At 41.8% G+C, this 26,917-nt stretch overlaps 1 protein-coding gene across 3 annotated transcripts in view; it reads right to left on the bottom strand.

The window, feature by feature from the left end:
• The window catches only part of ARHGAP40 (Rho GTPase activating protein 40), an 84,836-nt gene that overhangs the window by 55,683 nt on the left and 2,236 nt on the right, over positions 1-26,917 (bottom strand). The window contains exon 1 of one of the 3 annotated variants that reach the window (XM_089513993.1): positions 16,349-16,453. The exons of 1 other annotated variant lie outside the window; for it this stretch is intronic. Coding sequence is in view for 1 of the 2 variants with exons in the window: in XM_089513992.1 (XP_089370118.1) it covers positions 9,239-9,336 (98 nt within the window). In the remaining variant the exon portion in view is untranslated. Of the gene's footprint in view, positions 1-9,238; positions 9,406-16,348; positions 16,454-26,917 lie in introns of those variants that run through there. One more of the 3 variants, XM_089513992.1, reaches the window with a different exon arrangement.

Below are 26,917 nucleotides of genomic sequence, written 5' to 3'. Positions count from 1 at the left end.
ATGGCTCAATGCTATAGAATCCTGAGATTTGTACTTTGTTGTGGTACCAGAGCTCTTTCACAGAGAAAGCTAAATAGCTCACAAACTACAAATCCCAGAATTCCACAGGACAGAGCAATGACAGTTAAAATGGTGTCAAACTGCATTATTTCTGCAGTGCAGATGAAGCCTAACTTCTACATTGTGTTAACTGTGCCATAGTAACTCTCTTAAAATCCTATTATTATTATTATTATTATTATTATTATTATTATTATTGGTAATTTACTAGTTGAGCTAGTACAAATTCTAATAGACAGACATTCCCATCACAGGGCTCAGCAGTGTTGTACTAATGCCAATGCAGTGGTAACATGAATGAAATCAGTTAAGAGTACAGACAGACAGATAATAATTAGGAAACAAATGGGAAGATTGAGTGATAATGCCACAGGGTAGTTCTCACCACTCCCAGATGTATTTTCCCTGTATGCACTAGGGTGGCAATAGCCTCTACAAGCACAAATGGTATTCCATTTTTGAACATCTAGTTGATGTAGATCAGGCAAATCTAGCCAAATCAAACCAAAATCCAATACAGAGACAAGTCTATGTGCATTTCCAAACACTGCTAAGCCAATACTGTGTCAGGCTAAACAACCATTACTGAAGATGCTTTCTAAAAATAATTATGATCAACGGTCAATAAATGACCTTGTGAGACTTGGTAGTCTCCGCAGAGAGGCTTATACAGTAAGCCCTTATTAAAAATGACAGCTCCCTCATGTTGCTGCTAAACCTATTCAGCCAAAAAAGAAGTTGAGGAAGGAGAGAGGACTGTTTTCCTTTCTCCAGGTTGGAGAAAGAAGGGTGCTACTTCCACACCAAGAGGGTCTTCTTGCCTCTGCATGTTGCCACTGCCTTCACACTGAGTCCCTAATAAAGGCAGGCTGCTTTACTTGCTCTTCTCTCCCCCAATTTTTTACAGGTTACATTCTCATTCTTTTTCTTCATTTATATTCCTTTCCCTATCTATATGTGTATCAAAATGGAATGATTCCCAATTGGCCAAGGGGTCAGGCAAGACTGCATACCATTAGTCTATTTATTCAATCTATTCGCAGAAAATAGTGTACTCAGAGCAGGCTTAGACTCAGATGCAGGAGGAAGGAAGATTGAAGAAAGGAACATTAACAACCTAAGATATGCAAATGCACTACTACTAGCAGAAATCAACAAAGATCTGGAGCAAATACTGAAGTGGGTCAAGGAGAAAAATGCCAGAATAGGCTTGATGTTGAACATTAAGAAAACTTAAATAATGATCACAGAAGATCTACAAAATTCACTCCAGATAATGAGAAATTTGAAATAGTCAAGGAGTTCCCATATCTTGGATCAAACATTGAGCAGAAGAGAGACTGCAGCCAAGAAATCAGAAGAAGACAAGGATTGGGAAGGGCAGCTATGAAAGAACTGGACAATTTCCTAAAGTGTAAATATATAAATCTGAACACTAAAGTGAGGATTCTAACCTAACAGTTCAAAAGCATGTAAATGCAAATAGATAAATAGGTACCACTTTGGTGGGAAAGTAAACAGCATTCTGTGCAATTATGCTGGCCACATGATGACAGAGTAGTCTTTGACAATGTTGGCTTTTTGGCTTAGTAACGGAGATGAACACCACCCCCTATGGTCGGACATGACTGACAACCTTGTCAATGGGTATTACCTTTACCTTTATGTTATTAATGCCATTTACACACACTCCAATTGCAACCCCTCAAATAAACACATATTCTCATTCTCTGTAGCTCTTCCTGAATACAGTGGGCCCTTTGTATTGGCAGCCTGTCAATCCGTGTATCTGACCACTCACAGATCACCACAGCCCATATTATTCAACGATGGTGCATGCATACAGATGCAACCACCTAATTTTGGCCCCAAAACCTGCCTTCAACTTATACAAGAGACTGACTTATACACAAGTATATATGGTAATAAATCAATAATGTTGGAGTCAATTAGGGACATATTGATACTTCCAGATGTTTTAGACTACAACAACTATCAACATGGCCAACTATAAGAGATTATCAGAGTTCTCAACCAAAGTATCTGAAGGGCACTGGGCTGTCTAAACCCCAGGACAAAGGGTCTTTCTAGATGGAAAGGTACTAGAACTAACAAACAAAATGCTCTGTGTAGTATTCCAGTTTTTCCTCCTTGATGGATTCTCTGTAGTGTAGGAGGAGGGAAAAATGGAAGCAGCAGTAGTAGTAATAATAATAATTTATTATTTTTATTTCCCACCTCTCCCTGCAGATCGAGGCGGGATCAAAACAAATAGAATACATACAATCATACAAATTCCAAACATTAAAAATATCATAAAATGGCCCTAATAAAACAGAATAATACAATATAGTACAGGGGTAGGCAACCTTTTTGAGCCAGGGGCCGGGTTGCTGTCCCTCAGACAACTGGGGGGGGGGGGGTCGAAGCCGGGGGTGGAGCTTCCACCTTCCAGGGGCGGGGCCGTAGGCCCGCGTGGAGCTTCCACCCTCCGGGGGCTGAGCCGCATGCCGGGGGCGGAGCTTCCACCATCTGGGGGCCAGGCCTCCCCCTCTTTGCCGACCCCTGACGGGGCCCCAGGCCCCGTCAGAGGCCGGGAAAGAGCCGGTGGGGGCCGCCAGCACTGGAGGCCTCCCCCTCTTTGCCAGCCCGTGACGAGGCCCCAGGCCCCATCAGAGGCCGGCAAAAAAGCCAGTGGGGGCCACCAGTGCTGGAGGCCTAATCCGGCAAAAAAGCCAGCGGGGGACGCCAGCGCTGGAGGCCTCATCCTCTTTGCCGGCCCCTGACGGGGCCCCAGGCCCCGTCAGAGGCCGGCAAAAAAGTCCTAGAGGCCCGCTGCCAGAGCCCCGTTGGAGGACCCCAGTGACGGCAATGGGCCTCCCAGAGGCCCGCTGCCGCCGCCGGAGCCCTATAGCAGGGTCCCAGCAACCGCAACGGGCCTCCTAGAGGCCACCGCCGCCGGCAAAGTCTCATGCGACCTTTCCCATGGTCGCGCGAGACTTCACCTCTAGACCGCTGCCATTTTGTTTCTCCAAATGGCAGCGAAGTCTCACGCGACCACAGAAAAGGTCACGCGAGACTTCACGCCCGGAGCGGCGAAAAGCAGCAGGTGGCGGCAGCAGGAGTGCGCAGGTGCCGGCCAAAAGGCCTCAGCGGGCCGCATTCGGCCCGCGTTCCGGAGGTTGCAGACCCCAGATATATTACAATACAATGTAAAACAATACAATAGCCGAACCAGGATTAGGATTCAAATCTTATATACAGTCAGGAATAAGGAGAAAGATGAATATGTTGCTCATGTCGGCTCTGGTGGAAAGGCCCACCAGAAGACATTGGAATGTTATGAACAAATGGTAACATCATTCAGATTTAAAATTCCATGAAAGAGTTAGGACGAGTGCACAATAAAACCATCTTCTAGAAGTACCTGGTGTATGTTTATGCTTTCTACTTCCTGGAATCCTTCCCTGGTATGAAACCTAATACACAGTGCAGTGCAGTCAGATCTGGGTTTTGCCAGCCAACCCAACCTCTGCTTTGCTTTAACTGTCCGGCTCAGGTTAACCAAATGTTCTTTCTTGATTTAGGGAAGAACACTTCAACAAAGTTTTAGAATGCTGTCCAAAGGAGCTGCATATCTTTCAAGGGTGGGTTTGTTTGTTTTTTGTTTTGTTTTTGTTTTTGAGATAGTGAAGTTTAAGAGGTAAGACTATTAGATTTAGAACTGAAATGTGCAGGTGAATCTACACTGACAATCTCAAATCCCAAACTCTGGTGAGCAGAGGCAGCACATCCCCAGAAGTATATTGGGTACATGAATGTTCATTGTTTTGACACTTGATGTAACACATGTTGCTTGCACAGTGTGAGAAGTCAACTCTCAGTAAATGTGAGGTGGTGAGTAGGAACGAGAAGTCATTTTATCATTTTTGGACAAGAAGGCATTTTTGAAGCTTTGTGGAGCTTTGAAAGCTTGCATCATGTATTTTGTGGATTTTGGTTGGCCAATAAAGGTATCGCTGTTTTGTGAATTTGGGATGCTATTCTACTAAGTACAGGATAGTGCACCACAGGGGCAAACCAAGAATACAGGAGCTCCAAATCTGCAAAAGTTGTAAGAGAAAGATTTATTTCTTCACCACTATCACCCCCAAAAACTTTTTGTAATGTCTTCAGATAGGAATAAGACCATTGGAGATTGAAATATCCCCAATACAGTGCACCCACGTCATACATGCAGGATATATGTGGCTTTCAGCATACGCTGAAAGCCATGCCAGAAGGAGCAGCGCTCCGCCCCAGAAAGAGTAATGGCGGGTGCACCCATGGTGCACACCGCTCCTGTGCCGCTGCACCGCCATAGGCACGAGCCCCATTAGTTTAAATTAGGCTCAAGCATACTCAGAATTTCCCTTATGCGGGGGGGGGGGGGGGTCTGTAACGGATCCCCTGTGTAAGGGAAGGGACCACTGTACTTTATATATTCAGAAGATTAAATGCAGTGTTTCAATGAAGCTTTATGTAGTATATCCTGTTAATTCCTGTTTTTGTATTAAAGTTGATGTCTGTTCCTTCATCCCTATGGCTAAATACCCTGAAGGCACCCATTCCCTTATAATCTTGGAAGCTAAACAGGGTCAGTCTTAGTTCATATTTGGATAGGAGACCGCCAATGAATACCAGGTACTGTAAGCTCTGTTTCAGAGGAAGGAACTGGCAAAACCACCTCTGAGTATTCCTTGCCTAAGAACACGCTATGAAATTTATGAGGTCACCATAGGTTGACAGGTGACCTGAAGGCACGCGTGCACACACATCTTTAACATGGTGCTCCTCAAGATGGTACTATATGGTACTATCTATGTGTATGATGTACAAATTCTCTTCTCTTTGTTCATTCTTTATTAAACCAAAGGCATATAGAGCTACCATATAGGGCCCGAACAGACAGGGCAAAATAAAGCTCTTTCGGGTCACTTTGGAGGTATGCTGTTGAAATGACACACACATCTTAAGGTGACAGAAGCTGTGCCAAAGCCACATTCCAGTCCTTAGGACTGGAGCGTGGCTTTGGCATGGCTTCCGGCCTCTTAGGATGCATGCATCATTTAAACAGCATACCTCCAAAGTGACCCGAAGCAGCTTTATTTTGGCCTGTCTGTTCAGGCCCAGAGTTTCAAACTGGTTAACCTCTAGACTGTGAATATACAGGTTATCATATGACTTCATAAGTTTAAGGGAGGTTCTCTGATAAGCTCACCTTCAACATGTGACCAAATTTCAGATCATACTGTACAATAATTAGCATTCATTCTGTCTCTTGCAAAAACTGAATTTCTTATTCAACAAAGAACAATGGAAAGACAGTCTAACTTAGGCACTGTACAGACGGGCCCTACAGGGTGCCGTCGTTACATGCGAGGGGCGGCGCTTCCAGACAAGGGCGTCAAAATGGTGGTGCCCTGTACATACAGGCACCGCCATTTTGATGTGTCGGACGTCTAGCATCCGCACGTCCCGGCACTTTTGTGACGCCGCAAGTGCACCATTGGCACCTTGCGGCATCACAACTGCATCGCAGAAAGAACCCGCTTTTTGTGGGTTCTTTTTGCTGCACAAGGGAGCCGCGCGGTTTGTCCGCTGCGGCTCCCTTGCGCAGCAAACCAGGGCAGCGGGAAACCACCCTTTTTGGGCGGTCTGTATCCCGCCTTAGTGACTAGCAAGGAATAATTTAAATGAAACAAGAATGAACTACTTATTAACCTGACTAGAAAAGAACTCAAGAAGGATCCACTCAAATATCAACTTAAGCTGCATGCTTAAGAGATTTAGAAGCAATGGAAATTTAAGCCCAGATACATAAGCTCCTTGAAGTCTCTCCTTCCCCTCCATCACCCCACTAGGGAAACATCAGTTCTTCACAGAGAAAAACATATTACACACTCCAGTGTTACATCTGTCATTAGCAGCCTTCCTTCAGACTAGATCTAGATACAAAATTAAACTGAGAGTCCCATACACAGTGGAGAAGAAATGTGTGTTTATTTAAAGGTTTCTCCTTAAACAAAACGGTTAAAGACAGGTTAACCACACAATAGTTGAGAATCCAAGAATAGTTTCTGTATGAAGTTTGGTCATCTTGTGGAATGTCACTAAGTGAGTTTCTGAGCTTAGAGAAAATGTAGAACAGCTGGCATCCAGCCTGCAGAATAGAAAATTGACAGCACTAGAAATCAGACTTTGGTAAAAAGATGCTGCAAGAAAATCTGGATCAAAAACCACTTAACATCTGTTGAAAGAAAGAGTACCAAGATTTCTGGTACATGAAATCTTACTGGGATCAAAGAAATTAGACATCTTAATACTCACAGGCTGAGTATCTATCCCAGGGGTAGGCAACCTTTTTGAGCCGGGGGCCAGGTTGCTGTCCCTCAGACAACTGGGGGGCCGAAGCCGGGGGTGGAGCTTCCACCCTCCGGGGGGGCGGAGCCGCATAACAGGGGTGGAGCGTCCACCCCCGGGGCTGAGCTGCATGCTGGGGGTGGGGCTTCCACCCTCCAGGGCAGAGCCACATAACAGGGGTGGAGCTTCCACCCTCCAGGGGCGGAGCTTCCACAGAAGCATCATCATAATCATCACTACCACCACCTCCACTGCTATCATTGTTACAGCAGACCTTTCAGCAATAAATGCACCAAAAATACACAGAAATGCACTTTGGAAAGTCACACTCCTCCTCCTCTTTCTCATTGAGAGGGGATTTTGCACATAGAACACCAAGGGCAAGTGAAAATAATAATAATAATAATAATAATAATAATAATAATCAGTTACAAGCATGGAAACTACTAAAATGCAATTCAAAATAAAAGGCAGGAAACATGCACTCTTTCAACCCAGAAAAGCCACAAGGTACTACTGAGAGGGCATTTTGCAAAGAACACCAGGGCAATTAAATAATAATATTAATATTAAAGTTACAGGCATGGAGATTACTAAAATGCAATTCAAAATAAAAGGCAGCAAGCAAAGAAAAGCCACAAGGTACTACTGGGAGGGCATTTTGCAAAGAACACCCACCTAACCCCCTCCCCCAATGAACCAACCTGTGGCTGCAGCTGCTCCTCTGGCTCCGTTTCTCCCTGGCTTTGCCCTCCTTCTGCTGCCTCCTCCTCCTCCTTTCCCTGCTCTTAGGGAGGAGGAGGAGGAGGAGGGCGAGGTGGAGCCTGCTGCAGGCCACTGCAGCCCCTGGAACCCTGTTGGAGTGCTCTAGGGGCTGCAACAGGCCTGCTACATGGGCGCCGCCATTTAGTTTTTCAAAATGGCGGCGAAATCTCGTGTGACCTTTGACATCCTGAGGTCTTGCGAGATTTCGGGCGCCATTTTGAAAAACAAAATGGCGCCCGGAGCGGCAAAAAAACGGGGGAAATCGGCGGCAATCGGCGGCAGGAGTGCTCGGGGGCCGCTTGGAAGGCCTTGGCGGGCCGGATCCGGCCCGCGGGCCGCAAGTTGCCTACCCCTGATCTATCCTTTAGCAGAAAATCCAAAATACGCCAAAATCCCAAAATCCCAAATGTCTTTCATGGATGGCTGAGACAGAAACTACCTTTGCTTTCTAATGGTTCACTGTACACAAACCTTTTGTTTTGTGCACAAAATTATTTAAATATTATATAAAATTGTTTTCAGTATCTGTGTATAAGTTGTATATGAAACATAAATGAATTTCATGCTTAGATGCAGGTCTCATCTCCACAGTATTTCAGTATGTATATGCAAATATTCCAAAATCTGAAAACATCCAAAATCTGAAACACTTCTGGTCCCAAACATTTCGAATAATGGATACTCAACATATATTTGATACCCATGTCATGGTTACTCTGATGATTTCAGAAGGTAATTAAACTACTAGAAATTTTTGCATATCATTCTGCAAGCATCATGTCATCATGGGCTCAATTAATTATGCCTACATGGAGGATTCATTATGCAAACTCTGAATGTACTTTAAATTCAAGCAGCATATTGGACCTTGAAATCAGCTAGTTATTGTTAAAAAGGATTGTCATTACCAAAATCTTGATGAATTGTATGATGCAATAAAGAACTCAAGAAGTCGCAGATAACATTTCAATTGTGATAGAAAATCTACAGATTTAAAAATGATACATCAACACTTCTCAAACTAGGAAAGGTTACCTGCAGTGTAAGTTTTGAAAATGAGAATGCATACAAATACTGAACCCTGGTGCAGTGGTACAAGATGGAAATGGGTTTTCTTCTAAACAGTTTTGACTTGTGGCTGCTTTGCAAGAACTCCCCATAAGCCAAATGAAACAGAATTAAACAAACATTTGGTTAAGTCTTGTTTTTCAGAACATGCAGCCTTTCATAAAGCACAAACCAGAAGAGAAACATTCTGACAATAAACACCTTACAAAATTAAACACTATTTAAGTTGGTGGCAGTTAGACAAAAAAGGTCCATCTGCCATATATTGTAGTTTAAAACATGAAATTTTACCTGGTTATTGCATGTATGTTAATTGACCAATTACTGATAATAGCACCTGAAAAACACCAGCACTATGACTTGAAATACAAGTACTGAAAGCCAAGCCACACATTTCATTGCATTCTTAGGAGTGAAGCCTAAAATAATGTATTTAAAACTACAAGTACTACCTCATTTCCACCTTTGGTGTTTGTTGAAAATATGTTCAATGTGCATGCATTTCTGGATTTTCAATAAGAAACCTTAAAGCATATTAGAAGTACTCCCCATTACAGTATCATTTTTTATTTCTCTATATCTGGTTGCAGGTTTTTTGAACAAGTAGAATTTTAAATTGTTTGTGTCAAGAATATTTCAGTAGAAAAACAATTCTGCATTTCATAATATAGTGTATTTAGAATCTCTTTTCAATACAGTCAAATGAGCCCCATTTACACTAAAACTCTTGTAAGCATGCACAGCTAAATAGGTTGGCTGAATCTATTCTTCCCTGACTTTTTCCTCTGTCTTCCAGAAGTCTTTTAGTTTGAAATTTCCTCTTGATGTTCACTGCCTGAATTTCAGCCACATAATACACTCCTTTTCCACCCCACACTGCCTTCTACCTTAGCACAATCAGACAAGAGATGGCATCCCCAAACAATGAAACTGTAGATTGTACCTGCAAGCGGACGGCTGGAGTGGCTGCAATACAATCTGAGGTCTAGGAATCCGAGTCTTAACAAATCCAGATCTGCCATACTTTCCAAATTTATCCATTTCTCTCTATGAAGAGCACAAATAGTTTCCCACTAGCCAGAAAAGCAGCCAGTTTATCCGTGTCTTTCTTCAAACAGTCCCATAGTTGGAGAAATTACTGGAACACCTTTGGATTGTTCAGCAGCTGACTGCACTGAAGACAGGCTGTGGCACCACCCACTCCAGTCTCAGGAATGCAATAATTGGACAGCAAGTCCTACTCCTTCTCTCTCTCATACACAGCCGGTGAGAATGCAAAGATAAAATCTAGTCACTCATACACATGACTTCAAATACACAGCCAGATACTCATTCCAAGAAATTGTCATTGATTCTTTCATGTTTGGAAAGTAAAGAGAGACCTGGCTCAGACAGGAGGATTAAGGTGGAAAGCAAGATTTATGGGGCCAGGATTTCTGTTTTGTCTTCAGCTGTTCATCTTTTTATCAGCAGATCACATGTGAAATACCTGTCCAAACCATGTCAAATCTATAATCAATGTTTTTCCCATTAGCACAGCACAACAGAGAAGGTAGGGATTCACATCCTCTTCTTTCTGAAGACTACAGTACATGTTGGAGCCATAACAGTGCTAAATGTTCCAGAAAGACAAGGCTGAAACACACACGCACACACATACACAACTATGTTTTTCATGAAAGAAACAACCTTAAGGTATGCAAGGTACTAAAACAGCCACTTTTCCTCATATCAGCTGTTAAAAGTGTGTACTCATGCCACATTATATTAGTCTTCATCAGCTAAGGAGAAGACCTAACTCTGATTTAGACACACACAGAGAGATCTTATACAAACAGAGAGGAAGGGAGGGAGGGAAGGGTTCCTAATGCTTAGGCTGGGTCTACTGTACTCACACAATGAAGCTGAAGAATGATGAGTTAGTAGAAATAATATCTGGGCCTTGTAGCTTCTTAGTGCCCTAAGAGACTGAAACATTTCAAACTATTGGCAAGGGCATCATATTACAACTTGTTTTCTGCTTTCTGTGTAGACAAAAGTTACAACTCCAAACCCAGGTACCAGAGAGTGCATCCCAAAGAAATTAGTTGGACTAAATACTGAAGCAAACATAGTTAAAACAACATTAAAGGCTGCATTCTTAAAGTTAGGCAAGGGCAGGCTCTTGTTATGCACAAAGCTGGCATAGCTTAAATTTAATTTTGGAACTACAGTACATATGCATGAGCAGTGCTTAGGTTGCACTTTCAACCTGGAGCACTATCAATTTAGGAAGGGATCCACAAATTAATAAGAGCTAGTTGAGTATTGACTGCTTCACACATGGTATTGTGGCTAAAACATCTGATCTGTGGCAGCTTAGGGCTACAGGGCTAAACTTTGCATATAAAACTTCATATCCTCTCTTGCCAGCTCAAAAACATAATCTTGTCAATGGAGAAATTTAATAAGTGGTGAGTGACCGAGGCCAAGCGAGCAGGTATTAGTCAGGATCTAATAGTGAACTTCCATTTGGAGGAAAGACCAAATTCAACCAATTTGGAAACAGGCAACTTTTATGTCCCACTATGACCCTCTTCCACCCATATTCCTTCAAAACTTCTGTTGGAAACCTTCCAGAGGTGGTTTTCAAGCAGCACAGGGAAGCCAAAATTAAAGGTGTGTTCCTATGCTTATGGAGATTGCTTGAAACTGGCATTTCACCCAATGAAAGTCACTGGATACTCTACAGTCAGTTATTGTGCTGTTGGGGGAGAAGTGTTCCCTATGGGTCACATGTAGCTCAGAGGGCTGTTATTGTGGTCCTTAAGGACACACAATTCTTTTTTTTTCTTTTGCATTTTTTTAATTGCCTGAAAATACCCCTCACAAGATACAGTGGTGTCCCCTCCTTGAGTGTCATCCGGTGCATGAGGCGGGACTCCCAGCATTGGAGCCAAAAGTGTGCCGCATCACCACACTTCCCCACTCCAGTCTACTCATGAGTAGGCAGCATGGGGCAGGGAGGGGGGGCACTTTCTCCAAAAAGAAAGTCCAGAGCTGGAGGAGAAGGAGCACACACACACCCTTTCCAATTGCTTCAGGGGAAAAGACCCAGATGGAGAAGCAAAAGGAATGCACACATACTCTTGCAGACTGCTCTGTCCTGGGCTTTTCCCCTGGAGACAGAGCGGCCTGCAACGGCACATATCTATTCCTCCTTCTCCTCTATCTATTCCAGAGCAGCTGGGAAGGGGAAGGAGGGTCTAAGTGGATATCACCCCTCTTCTTGGTGTCACCCAGTGCAGTCCGCAGCCCCTTAGTGACACAGCTGACCTGTTTTATGACCCCCTGGGCTATCTTAGGCCCTGGAGAGGCTTTCTTCCAACATGACATGACCTGGAAGTGGACTTCTGAATTAGTGTCCGGGGGGGGGGGGGGGGCAAAATTTTTGAGCCTAAGAAGCAGAGGGGGGCATTTGGGTGCAAAATTAGTTTTTTTTAAAAAAAAAGTACTGGTAAATTTAGAATTGTGGTGGAACATGTAACCCTATGAGGTCCTCTGGAGGGAGGGCAATGCTGCCTCTTATCCCCTGAAAGTTACCAACCACTGTAAGTTTTTTTTAAAAAAGTAGTTTTATAGCTTACAGAAAGTTTGTCTATTCCATTCATATCCCTCTTTTCTCCAGAAATTAGCAGCATACAATGGCTTTTGTTCCTTCTTGCCAGCCATCCATAGCAAAGTGTGAGGGTGGTTGGCAAGGGGAACATGGGACAAAGCCTTCTGAGTAGTTCCTCCTAGGATATGAAACTCTCTTATGAGAGAGGCTCAACTGGCCACCTCTCTGCTCTCTTTTTGTAAGCAGGCAAAGACCTTCTTATTTATTTTTTTTAAAAGAACGTACTTCAGCCTTAAATTGGTTGGGTCAGAGGAATGTGCAATGGATGTGCTGTTTTTAACATGCAATTTGCTTTTTAATTATGTTTTTAGCTGTTTTAATGTTTTTATTGGATTTGTTTAATTTTTTAAAAAATTTTGTACAACAGATAGTTTTAGCTGTTTTGTTTTAACCTGAAGTATAAATCACCTAGGGTGTCAAGTTGGAAGAAAAGCAGAATATAAATCAAATCAATAAAGGTGGCAAGCTGCTCTGGGTCAGTTCACCTTAAACAAACATGACCCTAGGAGGACAGAGGTCACAGATCTGGGCAGAAAGAAACTCAGAATGGGCTGCAACATGTTTTGGTAATAGGTCTTTTAGACCTTCTTCTACCTATAACCACTCCTACCAGAAGAAAAAGATGCTGGGAACTACTTTCCTTGTGAAGAATAAACAGAACAGCTGTCCTGTTGTAAATGACAGGAGACTGTTGTCCACGCCAGACCTATATTAAATCATTTGTCACTTCAAGCCAGTTAAAACAATTTAAATTAATGCCAAACATAGCACATTTGCAAATTGGACGATATCAATTAGGCCCCAAAGGCTAATTTTGATTTGGTGATGGGATGACTCTGGTACTAGTGTGAGGAGGGTATTCCATAACTGGGGTCCCACAGTAAAGAAGGCCCTCTCCCATGTCTTCCCATAACGTATTACCCCCACTGGTATTACAAAGAGAACCTCTCAAACAGACCTCAGTGCTAAGGAAAGCAATGGAGTAATTCTTATGGGCCAGGGCAGCACAGAATAAACCAAGGGTTACATCCATATTGTCCATATGAGGTTGGCAGAGGTTCTCTGGGGTTTCAGGCAGGCCTCTCCCTAAGTCCTAGCAGAACTGCTGAGGATGGAACCTGGGATAGTCGAGATGCAAAACATGTCCTCTCTCTACCGTTAAGCTAGGGCACTTCCCCTAACTCAGTCATATATTGAACCACATACAAATCCACAATGCTACCTTTCACATTCACTGTACAAAACGTCTTCACCCAGACATGCACATCTTTTGATTTCTCTGCACAACAGGTGGCAACTAATGTCAGAGAAAAGCAATGTACTTGAGGAGGTATGAAGGTATGGAAGTTCTCTCTGCAATGGCATGCTGGTGCAAGTAATTCCTGGCTAATGCACTGGTATACATGACTTGGTCAGTACTGCAATTATTCAATAAATATGGTTCCAGCTTAAGTTTTCAAATAACTTCATACGTATTTGAGATTTAGAAAGTCTGAACACTAAGATTATGAAGTGCCCCTTGGCAAAAAGAAAAAAATGAAACAAACCAATGCAAACCCAATAGCTGTCTGGAATTTCACCAAGACTCCTGGTGGTTTTGGCTGAGCTGGTAAATCCTTGGAGCAAGGGTGAGGCACAAGAGAGATTAAAACTAAATACATCAAGCTGGAGAGAGAGACTGAGCATTATTCACTGATTTCTTTTGAAAGGGGAGAAGTGAGCCAGTGCTAGTGATTTCATCATCCAAGTTCTCTCTTGTGCATTCAGAAAGCAGTTCATATAATAATTAAATTTCAAGTGGATGGGACAGAGGGAAGAATATTTTGAACCACAATCAATTTTTTAACAAGCTTGAAACATGTGAGAACAAGTGTTGCAACAATCTAGATCTTATCCTGGCCACAACTTTCGCTACAGTGAGACCTGTAAAAGCCCACACATGAGTAGAAAAAGAACTGTAGCAGGCAATAATTAAACAACTGGTGAGAACTTGCTAGCATTTTCTGTAATATTCCATGCCCATCTGCAACTCAAATTCTAGTTTCTAATGGCAGTGAATAGCATATGTACAAGACCCCAAGCTAATTCCTCTAGAAAGCAAAGGTAAATGCAAAGAGTTTTTCAGCTTTACAAAACAGGATGTAATATTTCATGTTACTCATGGAATATCTAATGGTGCATGTGATGAGACAGGAGGAACATCGAGATGTCTGGTTCCAACTAGCCAGACTAACCCTGCTTACCTAGACTGGGCAGAAGACACAAGATGGGGTTAAGCAGCAGAAGGTAAAGGATATGAGGACTGAGCCTACAATGCTGACGAAGGCAGTGCCATGGAGGGGAGAGAGAGAAGAAAGGGCTACTGCCTTGAGTCCTTGCAGTGGTGTTAGGGGAAAATGGGAGAGCTCTGAAGGGGAAGGCAGGCCCTGGTCAGGAGAACAGCTGGAGGGTATGGGCTGTTGGGAAGGAGGGTCACCTGGAAGCCAGAGCCAGGCCACCTCAAGTTTTTTTTTGGGGGGGGGGCAGAGACAGGACTCTGAGACCTTGGTGGTCCTGCAGAAGAGGTTTCCACAGGATTGAAAAGTACAACTGGGAGAATCCTGAGATGTTGGCACCAGGCTAAAGGAGTTGGTCTGGAAGGGATAAGAGGCATTACCAATCCAGTCATTAGGGGCACATGTGTTCCAGGGATGTCTTGTAAATCATAATAAATGATGTCTTGTAAATCATAAATCTTTTTTCTTTTGAGCAGATTTTAGTATTCCCTCATTATTGCAGCTTATGGAATCCCAGGTCAGACAAGGTCCATTCCTGCTGTCAGCAGGGGAGGGACTACGGTGTAATACAGTAATCATGCATTTCTGCAGAAAGCACTAAATCAGCGGTTCTCAACCTGTGGGTCACGACCCCTTTGGGGGTCAAACAATCTTTTCACAGGGGTCATCTAAGAACATTGGAAAACACATATTTATGAAGTAGCAACAAAATAATTTTATGGTTGGGGGTCACCACAACATGGAGAACTGTATTAAAGGGACGTGGCATTAGGAAGGTTGATAACCACTGCACTAAATGGATTAGGTTTAAAAATGAGAGATGTTAAGAATGCATAATGCCATTTCAAATGAGAACCTGTTTGGGTTTGTTCACCTAACAATGAAGTGGAGCAGGATGACTGCTGCATCTGCAAGCTCACCACAAATTTCTGCTGCTGCTGTTGTCAATATTTGCACATGTCCACACCTTCACTACTCTCCAATTATAAACTGGAAGTACAAACCTGAAATCACTTCCAATTTTGTTTTCAGCTGAAAGTCAGGTGAATATAAGTTGGTGCAACCTCAATGCAGGGGTGAAAAAATAGGCTCACTATCTTGGCCCACGCCAATCTACAATATCAACAACATCTTTTCTGACCTAACAAACCCCCTTCCAGTTTCTCTTCAATCATTTCATGCCTTCTAGGCCAACAGCTTCGCATGCAGCCCTCTCAGCCTCTCTCTCCCCCTCTTTCCAGCCTCACCTTGTTCATTAATATGAAATGAACTAATGTGAAGTAAACGACCTCCCAGAAGAACCCATAAGCATGAAGGTACACAATGGCATTAGAAAAGAACAACAAAAAAGGAATACATTATCTTAGAGCCCATTCACACAACTGCTTTGAGATTTGTTTATTTATATCCCAAATTTCACCCAATGTGGGACCCATTACACCATTAGTTGTTGTTGTGCTAAGTTGTTTCCAAGTTACAGTGACTCTTGTGACAAATCTATCATGGAGGTTTTTTTCTTGACAAGGTTAGTACGGTATGGGTTTCTCATTGCCTTACTCTGAGGCTGAGAGAATATAACTTGTCCAATGTCACCCAGTGGGATTTCTTAGTTGAGCAAGGATTCAAACGCTGTTTTACTAGAGTTCTAGTCCAATACACAAACTACTACACCATGTTAGTTCTAAGGGTCCATTCTAGACTAATCAATATAATTTAGGCTGAAATCTACTAATTCTGAGCTACCGTATGCATTTCTCTAGTGCTTTATCTTCCTTCAGTCACTGCCCCAAAGCCTTTATCAGCCAACCATCACCATCTGAATCAGTGTAGTTACACTTGCACAGTGGACCAAGAGGATTCTAGCCAATGTTTGTGCCAGCCAGAGCTTACCCTAGTGTCTAATGTTTGTCTTAATAACAGAATTTGCTGGGTGTTCTTATTGGCCATGGAAGCATCATATCAAAGAAATCCACAACCCTCCCTTGCTTCACTCCCATGCTATACCTCTATCCCCATCTGCCCATATCAACAGGTAGAACAATGTGAATATATACTATCACACATTTTAATTCAGTGGTTGAATATACTACCAGCCCCTCAGAATTATAAGTAATTTTACCTTGCCACCAACTAATGCTGCTTCTAGGACTCCAGCAGTGGTGTTTTCTCAGAACAACTTGAGCAAAGTGGATGGCAAGCTAATGCTTTCCAAGCACCACAGTCATCTAGCTCTTTTTCCTCTCAATCCAATTGCTAAAGAGATTTGGCTGTCCCGCATGAAGAAAACCTAAGCAGATCATAGCCAAAGGAAGCATGTCAGGAGGCAAGACATGCCACCATATGGAAACACTCGTAAGCTGCTTTTAAAAAGCACCCAAGAGTTATGTGACAAACAGAGGATTAAACCTTTTGGTGGGGAAGAAGCAGCACATCACTCATTAGAAAGCAAAGTCTCTGTTTAGATTATAAGCAAGCCACCAGCAGATGGAGTTAAGAGATAAAGTTGGAAAGGATGGAAGCACAAAAAATCTACACAGCTGTTGTCCACTGGTGTTCATCTGCTGCCCAGGGCAACTCCAAAGATTTTGTTATGCAACACAAATTATAAGCTGATCCCCTCCCTAACCTAGGCACACTTCTGTCCTTGTAGAGAAGCTGATCACACAGTGGTGACAGGATGATGGTCTCTACCACACAAGGCTGCATCTAGTGTCAGCTATGTAACATACACAGCTTGTCCTCAAACAGAGAAAATATAGAAAGAACCTCAGGTTGTCATCTAACTTTGCATAATGGGAAGGCGAAGCCTGGCCACATTACTAAGGTCCCAGTTCCCAACTGGGAGATGATGAAATTCCATGTACTAGATTCCCTGGCCAGCAGTTGCTTAGAGAAGTAAATAAAATCTTGATCATTATGTATAAAGTTTATAATCCTGATATAATATACAAGTCCAAATAACACAGTTGACTACTGTCAACCTATGTCCTGAAGGTGTTCTATGGGAAGTATATTTGTTCATCAAGCCAAAAACTGCCACTGATCCATAATGAAGAATGCAAACAAGCAGAAAACAATGGAGCACGAGAAGCCCGCAAAAAAGGTTGCTAAAGTGAAACCTGTGTATATGTATATCTTATGGGCATTCGTAATGATTTTGGGATTTAGATTCATTCTGACATGTAGGAAAAGATACCGTACAGTAAGAAGAACAATTCAGCTCTTGGCTAAAACCATTTTTGTTTCAAAACAGTAAGAAATGGGAAATTTCTATTTACAAATATTATCAAAAACAACTTCACCTCCAGTCACCTGTGGGTTAAAAGAGGAGTATTGGTTTCTCTAGGAATTAAACACTACCCTACAGGTTTGCTCTTTGGACAGTGGCCAGCTTCTTTGGTGTGGGAAGGAAGAACCTCTTCAAAAGCAGACAAACTGGTATGTGAAGAAGACTAGCTGGCATTCTTAAATGCACAACTTCCCACACACTGAGAAATAATTTCACTGAAACTCATACCCAAAAATTATTATATGCGATGCGGCACATAAAATGCAGTTGTGGGCTATGTTTTAAACAGAACAAAGACAAGCAAGATGGCAGCATTCAGCTCAATAATGTAGACATATTCACCAACATTTAGAAGAAGAAGATTGGGACAGATGTGGTCAAGCAACATCAGAATGGGCAAAGATGGCAAAATTTATTAATGAAGAAGACCCCTCAAGTTATGACAGACAGCAGCAGATTGTTTTTGCCAGGCCTTAGTCCAAAAAGCAAGATTCTTTTCCCCCTTCTCTCCTCCCCTCTCCTGCTGTACTCTTAAATGAGTGCAAAAATACTTTTGTACTTCAAAATCAGTTTGCAGCAACTGAACTAAGCTGAGGAAAAAGCGAGGGAAAGTAAGAGGAGGGGAGAGAGAAATTCAGACATTTTAAAAGCGTTTAGCAAAGTGGGGGTATGAGAAGAATGATGCATAAGGACTGTCCCGGCCAAATCAGAACAGTTGGATGGTACATGTAGGACATGTTTGTACTGTGAACAACAAATACCATAAATAAAACATCTCAGCTTGAAGGATAATGACTAGTTAACAAAAATACCTTTGCTTAAGGCAAGGGTGGAAAATGTATATCTCACATGTGTCCCCTGAAGACCATTTTTGTGGCCCACAGGGGGCTTGCAAAATGAGGAAGGGCCCCTTTTTTGCTTCAAAATGCCTCCAAACACACTCTTGGGGGCGTGAAATACATTTCTATCACTAGGGAGCCTGGATTGCATTTCCGCCACGTTTTGTGGACCAGTTTAATCCAAAACAAGGTGAAAATGCCTCCATACCCCTAGAGGCATTTAGGGGCAAAAACTGTAGTTTTCTATTTGTTTGTTTTTGTTCTGGGGGCCAGGAACAAGTATCGCCCTTCAAGGTCTCCTAGGGGGCTAGCGTGGCATGCAGGAATTCCACAGTTGCCCACCCCAGGCTTAAGAAAATACTTTCTTTGCATAGTATTTGGATATTGGATGTAGACCCTGTGCTCTAATGCCTTATTGGACAATTAACAATTTACAAATCCAAACAGTGATTTCAATGAACAGAAACAACATAACTCATTCAAGTCTAAAAGAGTATAAGATACAAAATATAACCTGGTTTCACAAACAGTAGTAAGTTGAAAGGGTAAATGTTCTTGTAGTGCTTCTTTCCTGCTAAACAAAGACCACACTATGTCTTTGCAAAAACAGCATATTTACAAATACAGGTACCATATACAAAGGCAGTATGCTACTAAACTTGGCATATGGTAAACATGCACATTTCAGGAGAAACAATATAAAGACTCCAAGGTTAGTTTGACTCTAACTAAAGGGGAGGGGCCATCTGCACCCTTGAAGACGTCTGGTACAGTATAAGGCAGCTTCTTATGTTCCTACTCTTCCTTGTATAATTTAATTCAGCTTTTACACATTTGCTGTTTTTACCTTCTAAGCATTGCAGAGCTTGGAAAAGCCATTCTGTCTGCAGGATTGTGGGAAATGTACAACTCCCCTCCCAAAAGTAACCTTTCCAAACTCTGCATAATTATTATTTTTATTCCACTGCTGTGAGGCCATAATTACAGCTTCATTGTGACACCCATCTATAAGAAAGTACCAAGGCCACATTCCACCAAATTGCCTGGGCACCACTGCTTGACTCACAAATAGGCTCAACAATGTCTATTGTTGAAATATCAGTGACACAAAAGTTCTTCATATGAAGCACAGAACACACAGCTGTACCAGGCAAAACAATTACACAATTACTTCTTACAGACAAAGGTCAGGTCTAATGTCCTAATTTGTTTATGAGTTGTTGTTGTTTTGTTAAAATGTGAATAATTTCTGGATCCAAGCCAGCCATTGTCTCTGCATATGCGTATGTTAACAACCAGTCAGCCAGAAAGCAGAGGTGGGACTGTACAACCACTTTTCTTTTTTCATCTGCATGTGTAATGTGCCACTGTTAATTGAACATTTTAAGCTAATAATAAATAAGTTAAGGTCACAGCTGTCTGGAGCCAAAAAATGTTTCCCTGTTCCCCAACCACTTCCTTTCTCACTTTGCTCTCCTGTTTTGCTTTTCCACTATGGACTGGTGACTTGCTTTTCAAGTAAACACAACTGGGGAAAGAAGTTTTTTGTCTTGATCAGTATTTTTGGTATTTTACTTAATAGTTATTTTATTACTTAACATTGCTAAAGCTTACCTAGCTTTAATATTATGGCTGCTTTGTCTTTTAAGGATGAAGATACTCCTTTTTAGTGTGGTCAGAATTTAAGTTCAAAATCATAGTCACAGTCCTGAAATGTCCATGCAATATGACACAGCAAAGTAGTGAAATTACTTTAAGTACTTTCCTAAGAATCTGAAGGGTTTCTGCGATTTGGAAGACTTCAGTCTGGTACATACCATATGTGGTTCCTCCATACATACATCACTTTAACACCTCCAGGAATCCATTCACACTACACAGTCATAGCACTTTAAATGACATGGCTGCAGGCTATGGAAACCAAGAATGTGTACTTTGCTGAAGCATTATAGTTCTCTGGCAAAGAATTCTAAATACCTTGTGAAACTACAAATCTCAAGATTCTATAGGATGCAATCATGGTTGATAAAGTAGAACAAAAATTGTGCAGTGTCAAAGGGCCCAAGATAAACACTGTATTCAGTCAGGTTGGCTATTATTTGCAATTCATTTGTAACATCTGTGTAGTATAATGGTTAGTGTAGTATACAGGGACTTAGGAGGTAGAGGTTCAAGTCTTCACTCAGTCATCAAATTCATTGGGTGACTTTGGGACAGTTACTCTCTTTCAGCCTGACCAACCTCACAGGGTTCTTGCAAGTACAAGAGAGGATGTATCCATATTGTATATATAAAGCAGTTTGACACCACTTTAACTGCCATGACTCTATCCTACAGAATCCTGGGATTTGTAGTTTGATGAGGCACCAGACTTCTCTGATGAATATCTCACCAAACTATGAATCACAAGATTCCACAGGATGGAGCCATGTCAGTTAAAATGGTGTCAAACTGTTCTATTTCTGCAGTGTGGATGATCTGACAAACAGCCAGATACCTTGAGCTCATTAGATGGACTATAAATACAATTAATAAGCCAGACAGTCATGAGGATTAAGACAGAGATATCAAATGGGGAAGCTATGGGGTGTATGAGATGTGTGTATGAATGTGTCTGTTAAGTGCAAGATCCTTGCATGACAACTAGAAAAAATAATACCTGGCTAAGTCCCAATATTTTTTTTTTCCTTCCAAAATGTTATCTGATCAGTGGTTCTCAACCTTTTGTCCTTCACATGTTTGGGATCAAATCCCAGAATTCCTAATCACTGGTCATACTGACATCTAGGAAGTAAAGTCCCAAAAATCTGGAGGACCAAAGGCTGAGAACCACTGTATTCTGTACAACACACACTGTCGAAATTCTAAAGAGATGGCAATACCATACTGTAATTTAAAGTGAAATTCTACAGAGAAACACTAATTCAAGTCCAAGTGACCAGTTTTACATCAGCTGCTAAAAGATGTATGCATGTCTGCCCCACTCACCAATCTCTGCACAAAAGACAGGATTTCCTTTGACTATGCTGAGGGTGTTATTTGCGAATTCCAGTTCCTTATGAGTTTCAGCTTGGTTAAGAAAACATCTTAAGTCAATCTATTTTTTTTCCCCATTCATCTCTCCTCCAGAAGGATATCCTTCCAGTTCCATGATAAACAGAGGGCACCTGCTACTCAGCTAAATGGCCTGAAACTACAAGGATCCTTGCTCACTCCAGGTTTTATCTTTGCTTGGGAAAATCCCACTCTATCTCTACATAGGAGGATATCACACGGCTGCAATTGGAAGTATAATCCAGTGTCATCCTGAACTGATGACAATGACAACAACAACAACAGCAACATCTGACCAGCCATAATTGCATCACCTCAGCTGCAAGTTCTACAGCACACCACCTCTGTCACGCAGGACATAATGATTTCATAGTATGCAGAGTTTATCTAGGTGGCTTTTTCTCACAGCATTTACAGCCAAGCCTTTCTGCAACAGACTTATCAAACTGTGACATCAAGGGACTTCTCTTTGCTGCCCTCAGGCAACAAAGGTGAAAGAGGGGGAAATTGTCAGGAGTCCCTCCCTCCCTATTACCCATAACCTTGAGGCCTCCTAGACTTCCTCACAGACAGATGTGACATCGGTGTGTGGGAACACATGGGCTTTCTTCCTCATAATACAACTTCCTCCCATATTCTAGTTTATCTACATCATTTATAAAATGTTATACTGACTTAAAAAAAAACTAGCCACACACTTGGAAAAGAAAAATCTGCTTCCCCATATGAAATACTGGAATCATGACATGATTGCAAGGTAATCAACCATGTCAGGCGGAGACACTAGTTTTAAAGCTAGGTTAATTGTAATTGCTTCCTCTCAATTCTGGATTGGTTTCTTAATGCATTACTTTTCTGCTCAAATTGTCATTGTGAAAAAATGCTGAGAATTCTGGGTTAGACGTTCCTAATGCACACAAGCACCTCACAAAAGTAACTCTCCTAGAGTTTCCTGGGGGAAAGTAATCACTCTTAAAGCAGTTTAAATCTGCAGTATACAGCACTAACAGTATAACATATCTTGCAAATAGGTGATCCTAATTCCTTTTTTTTTTTTTTACTTCTCTGTGGGTTAGAGCCTTGTTAATTTCCAGCATTTTACCACTTTCCTTGTTATCTCTCAATTAACTTTCTAATAACTAGAGGAGGAAGGTGGGGTTGGTAAAGGTTTGGGGCACCATTTTGAACATCACTTTGTGACATAAACACCTGTCCACACACAAACAAGTCTAATTCAAATAACCAGGTGCTATTTCTCAAGTGATGAGCTGTGTCATGCTTCCCAATGAATGATTCAGCATCCAGATGGCAACCATCCCTTAAGAAGGTGATTGTGCTCTATGCTTGTCATCAGATCATTACAAGCATCATGTGAAAACCACAGCTAGATGTATACATTCTTATTAGCCATCAACAAAAATTATCTAACTGATGTATCACACCAAACACCTATTCTGAATCACTAACTGCAATGGAGAGTCAGGCAGGTAAGCCACAAGAGAATGAATAGATGATAAAACGGTCCTTAGGTTAGTTTTACAATCAGTCATATGTTGACTGAGCTCATTTTACAACTGAGACCCATGAGAAAAAACTATGACAGTCATGGGGAAGGTTTTCTTAGTCCCACAATCCTCACATGTTCATCTGGGAGGACACACAGTACAACTAGACTGTGAAATTCCCTCCCATGACAGGCTCAGCTGGACCCCTCTCTGTTCTTTTCTATGGCAAGTAAAATAATCCTTTATTCAAACAGGCCTTCAGCTTTTAAGTGATGGGGCATACAGATGTTCAGGGTCTGCTATACTATCTTTTCAATGTGTTTTGAAACTCCAGGTTAAAACTACCAGGAGAGGTAACTCACCTTTCAAATTGGTTGCAGGACTCGTCTGAACTATTTAACATCAAAATATATCGTTTTCAAATCCAGAAGTGGACTTCCAGCCACTTGTGGAGGCTTCTGTTTATTTTCTTTCCCAAAATTTCTTAACTTTTTGGTTGTAGAGAAATCTCTCATTTGTACTTACTTGGTGCTGCCCAGCAGAAACCAACCACCAGAGGGAGTGGTTGCCTATACTTGCTAGAAACAGGTACCTTATATAGAGATAATAACAAGAACAGACATAGTCCTGCCAATCTTCAAGATGCCATTAAATTTGTCTGGCACTCTTCTATAAGCTTACACAAAGAATAGATAGCCCAGCAGCTTAAGGAGTAAAATAGCATTTGTACTGTTGAAGTCAGCCAGCACAAACAGTTAAGGTCTAAACGTGTGTCTATTCCAACAGAAATTGTCCACAGATTGCTGTTTAGTGACAGCCTATGAGAGCCAGTGTGATGTAGTGGCTTGAGCAATGGACACAGCTCTGAACATCATTCCCCATTTGAGCATAAAACCCCACTGGGTGACCTTGAGCAAGTCACATTCTCTCAGCCTCAGATGATGGCAAAGGCAAACTCCCTCTGAAGAAACGTGCCAAGAAAACCCTATGAAAACACTATGATTATGGCCTTAGGGTGAATATAAGTTGGAAAAGACTTCGAGGCACACAATAATAATCATAAGACACCATAAAAACTATCCTTTATCCCACCCAGTGACAGAGGAGATTATCACACAAGAAAAAAGGATAGAAGCGAAGCTGATTGCTCCTATCCTTATTTCATCCTTATTGCACAATTGCACGAAGGTTATCGTACACATCGTGCTTATCCCGTCAATTAAGAGAAATTGTTCCATCACTTTTCATTAACGGAAACTTCCATTAATGAAAAGTATTGCAACAATTCTACTTCATTGATAGAATAATGATGGGATAAACACAATCTTGTCTGATAATCTTAGTGCAATCGTGCGATAAGGACGGGAGCTTTGCCCCCATCCTTTTTCATGTGTGATAATCTCTATTGTCAACTTTATATTCTCAATAGGTCGAAAACTGATCAAATCAGACTGAACAAGTCTGTTCTTCCTTTTCTCCACTTTTTTGCCATTCTGAATAGCCAGCATTTATTATAAATTTTCCACTTGTCTATTAGGAGAAGAGAAAAAAAGGAAGTATAATAAAATGGGATCTAGAGTCACACATAAAAATTATAGATTATTCAGAGCATAGAAAAAGTTACTTTTTTGAAATACTATTCTCAGAATTCCCCAGCCAACATGGCTGGGGGATCTTGGAAGTTGTAATACAAAGGAGTAGCTTTTCATATCTCTGCAGATCAATATGAAATACTAGACACAGATTACAGAATTCCCCTCAGGTCCAAAACACACTGCAGAAATAAGTTTGAGACCGCTTTAACTGCCCTGTCTTAATGCTAGGGAATTCTGGAAACTGTGGTTTTGTGAGACATTTAGCCTTCTCTCAAGGGGGCTCTGTTGCCACAATAAACTACAATTCCCATGATTCCCTAGCACTGAGCCAGGGCAGTCAAAGCAGTCTTAAATTACCAGCTTGGTAGATGAAAGGAATGTGGTGGATATAGTATAAGATTTTGAAGGGGTTCCCCATGACATTCTTGCAAACAAGCTAGTGAAATGTGGGCTAGACAACGTAACTGTTACATGGATTTGTAATTGGTTGATTGGCCGAACACAAAGAGTGCTCAACAATGGCTCTTTTTCATCCTGGAGAGAAGTGACCAGTGGGGTCCCACAAGGCTCTGTCCTGGATCCAGTGCTGTTCAACATCTTTACGACTTGGATGACAGAATTGGGAGCATACTTATCAACTTTGCAGATGACACCAAATTAGGTGGAGTAGCTAACACACCAGATGACAGGATTAAAATTCAAAATGACCTGAATAGACTAGAAAGCTGGGCCACAGCTAACAAAATGAACTTCAACAGGGAGAAATGTAAGGTACTGCACTTAGGGCAGAAAAATGAAATGCACAGATATAGGATGGGGGGACACCTGGCTGAACAAGACTACATGTGAAAGGGATCTAGGAGTCCAAGTAGACCACAAACTGAACACGAGTCAACAGTGAGTTGTGGCAGCTAACAAGGCCAATGTGACTTTAGGCTGCATCAATAGAAGTATGGTGTCTAGATCAAGAGAAGCCACTCTATTCTGCTCTGGTCTGGCCCCACCTGGAATATTGTGTCCAGTTCTGGGCACCACAATTCAAAAAGGATGTTGAGAAACTGGAGGGCGACTAAAATGGTGAAGGGTCTGGAAACCATGCCCTATGAGGAACGACTCAGGGAGCTGGGGATGTTTAGTCTGGAGAAGAGATGTTTAAGAGGTGATATGATAGCCCTGTTTAAATACTTGAAGGGATGTCATATTGAGGAGGGAACAAGTTTGTTTTCTGCTGCTCCAGAGACTAGGACCCAGAGCTACAGGAAAAGATTCCACCTCAATATTAGGAGGAACTTCTTCACAGTAAGGGCTGTTCGACAGTGGAATAAACTCCCTCAGAGTTTAGTGGAGTCTCCTTCTTTGTAGGTCTTTAAACAGAGGCTGGATGGCCATCTGTCGGGGATGCTTTGATTGAGATTTCCTGCATGGCAGGGGGTGGACTGGATGGCCTTTGTGGTCTCTTCCTACTCTATGATTCTATGATTGAACTGGATTATTTCTGAAATGTGTTTTGGACCACATTTCATCACTATATATTGCCATGATAAGATAGAAGAGTCTTTTGTCATCCAAGATCTTGTCTAGCTTTTCCCAAAGCTTGATCCTGGGGGACAGAGACAAATGTGGATTGCAGAATCATAAAAGCGGCAAATTTGAGATGTTTCTCTACTAAATAAAAAAGATCAAGCAGTGATCGACCATGGAATAGTTCTTTCTGAAAGCTGCCTAGGCCTCAATAACAATCTTATTGGCCTCCAAAAAATGAGTTATCCTTTTGGATAAGTATCTAGCATAGAGTTTGCCTAGTATTGATAGTAAGCTAATGGGGGGGGGGGGGGAGGTGTTTGATGCTGACGACAACGACGACATTTCAATATACACCTATAAGCAAATAATAAGTATGTTATCTACAAAGAGTTTTAAAAACAACTTCCAATATAAGCAGGTTAAAAAAAATCTGAGCTCTGTCTTAATCATCATCACCGCCATCTGAAATAATGATAGCTTGACCTCCCACAAAAACAGTTATTTTTGAATGGGTTTGGAACATGAGAACAACCTTGCTGGATCCGAACAAAACTCTTCAGAGGCGGGGACTCTGCAGCCCTCTGGCTATGATTGGACTGCAACTCCCATGAAGCCTAACCACTGATGTTGCTAGTCTGGGTTGACAAGAGTTGCACTTCAACATCTGGAAAACCACAGGTTCCCCATCACCGAACCTAGTTCAGCATTCTGCTTCCCATAGGTAAACAGCTGCCTAGAAGGAAGATACAAGGGCAATATAGTCCTCTTCTGCTTTTGTTCTCTTATCATGTTACATTCAGAGGCTCAGTCTACAGTATAATATACACAGCAATTGTGGCTACTATATAGTTTGAGTCTCATTTATTCAAAATTCCAAAATCC

Source organism: Sceloporus occidentalis, unplaced genomic scaffold (assembly GCF_023333645.1).
Source record: "Sceloporus occidentalis isolate IW3139 unplaced genomic scaffold, rSceOcc1.0.p SCAF_3, whole genome shotgun sequence".
Classification (NCBI taxonomy): domain Eukaryota; kingdom Metazoa; phylum Chordata; class Lepidosauria; order Squamata; family Phrynosomatidae; genus Sceloporus; species Sceloporus occidentalis.
This window is presented reverse-complemented; position numbering and strand designations above follow the sequence as displayed.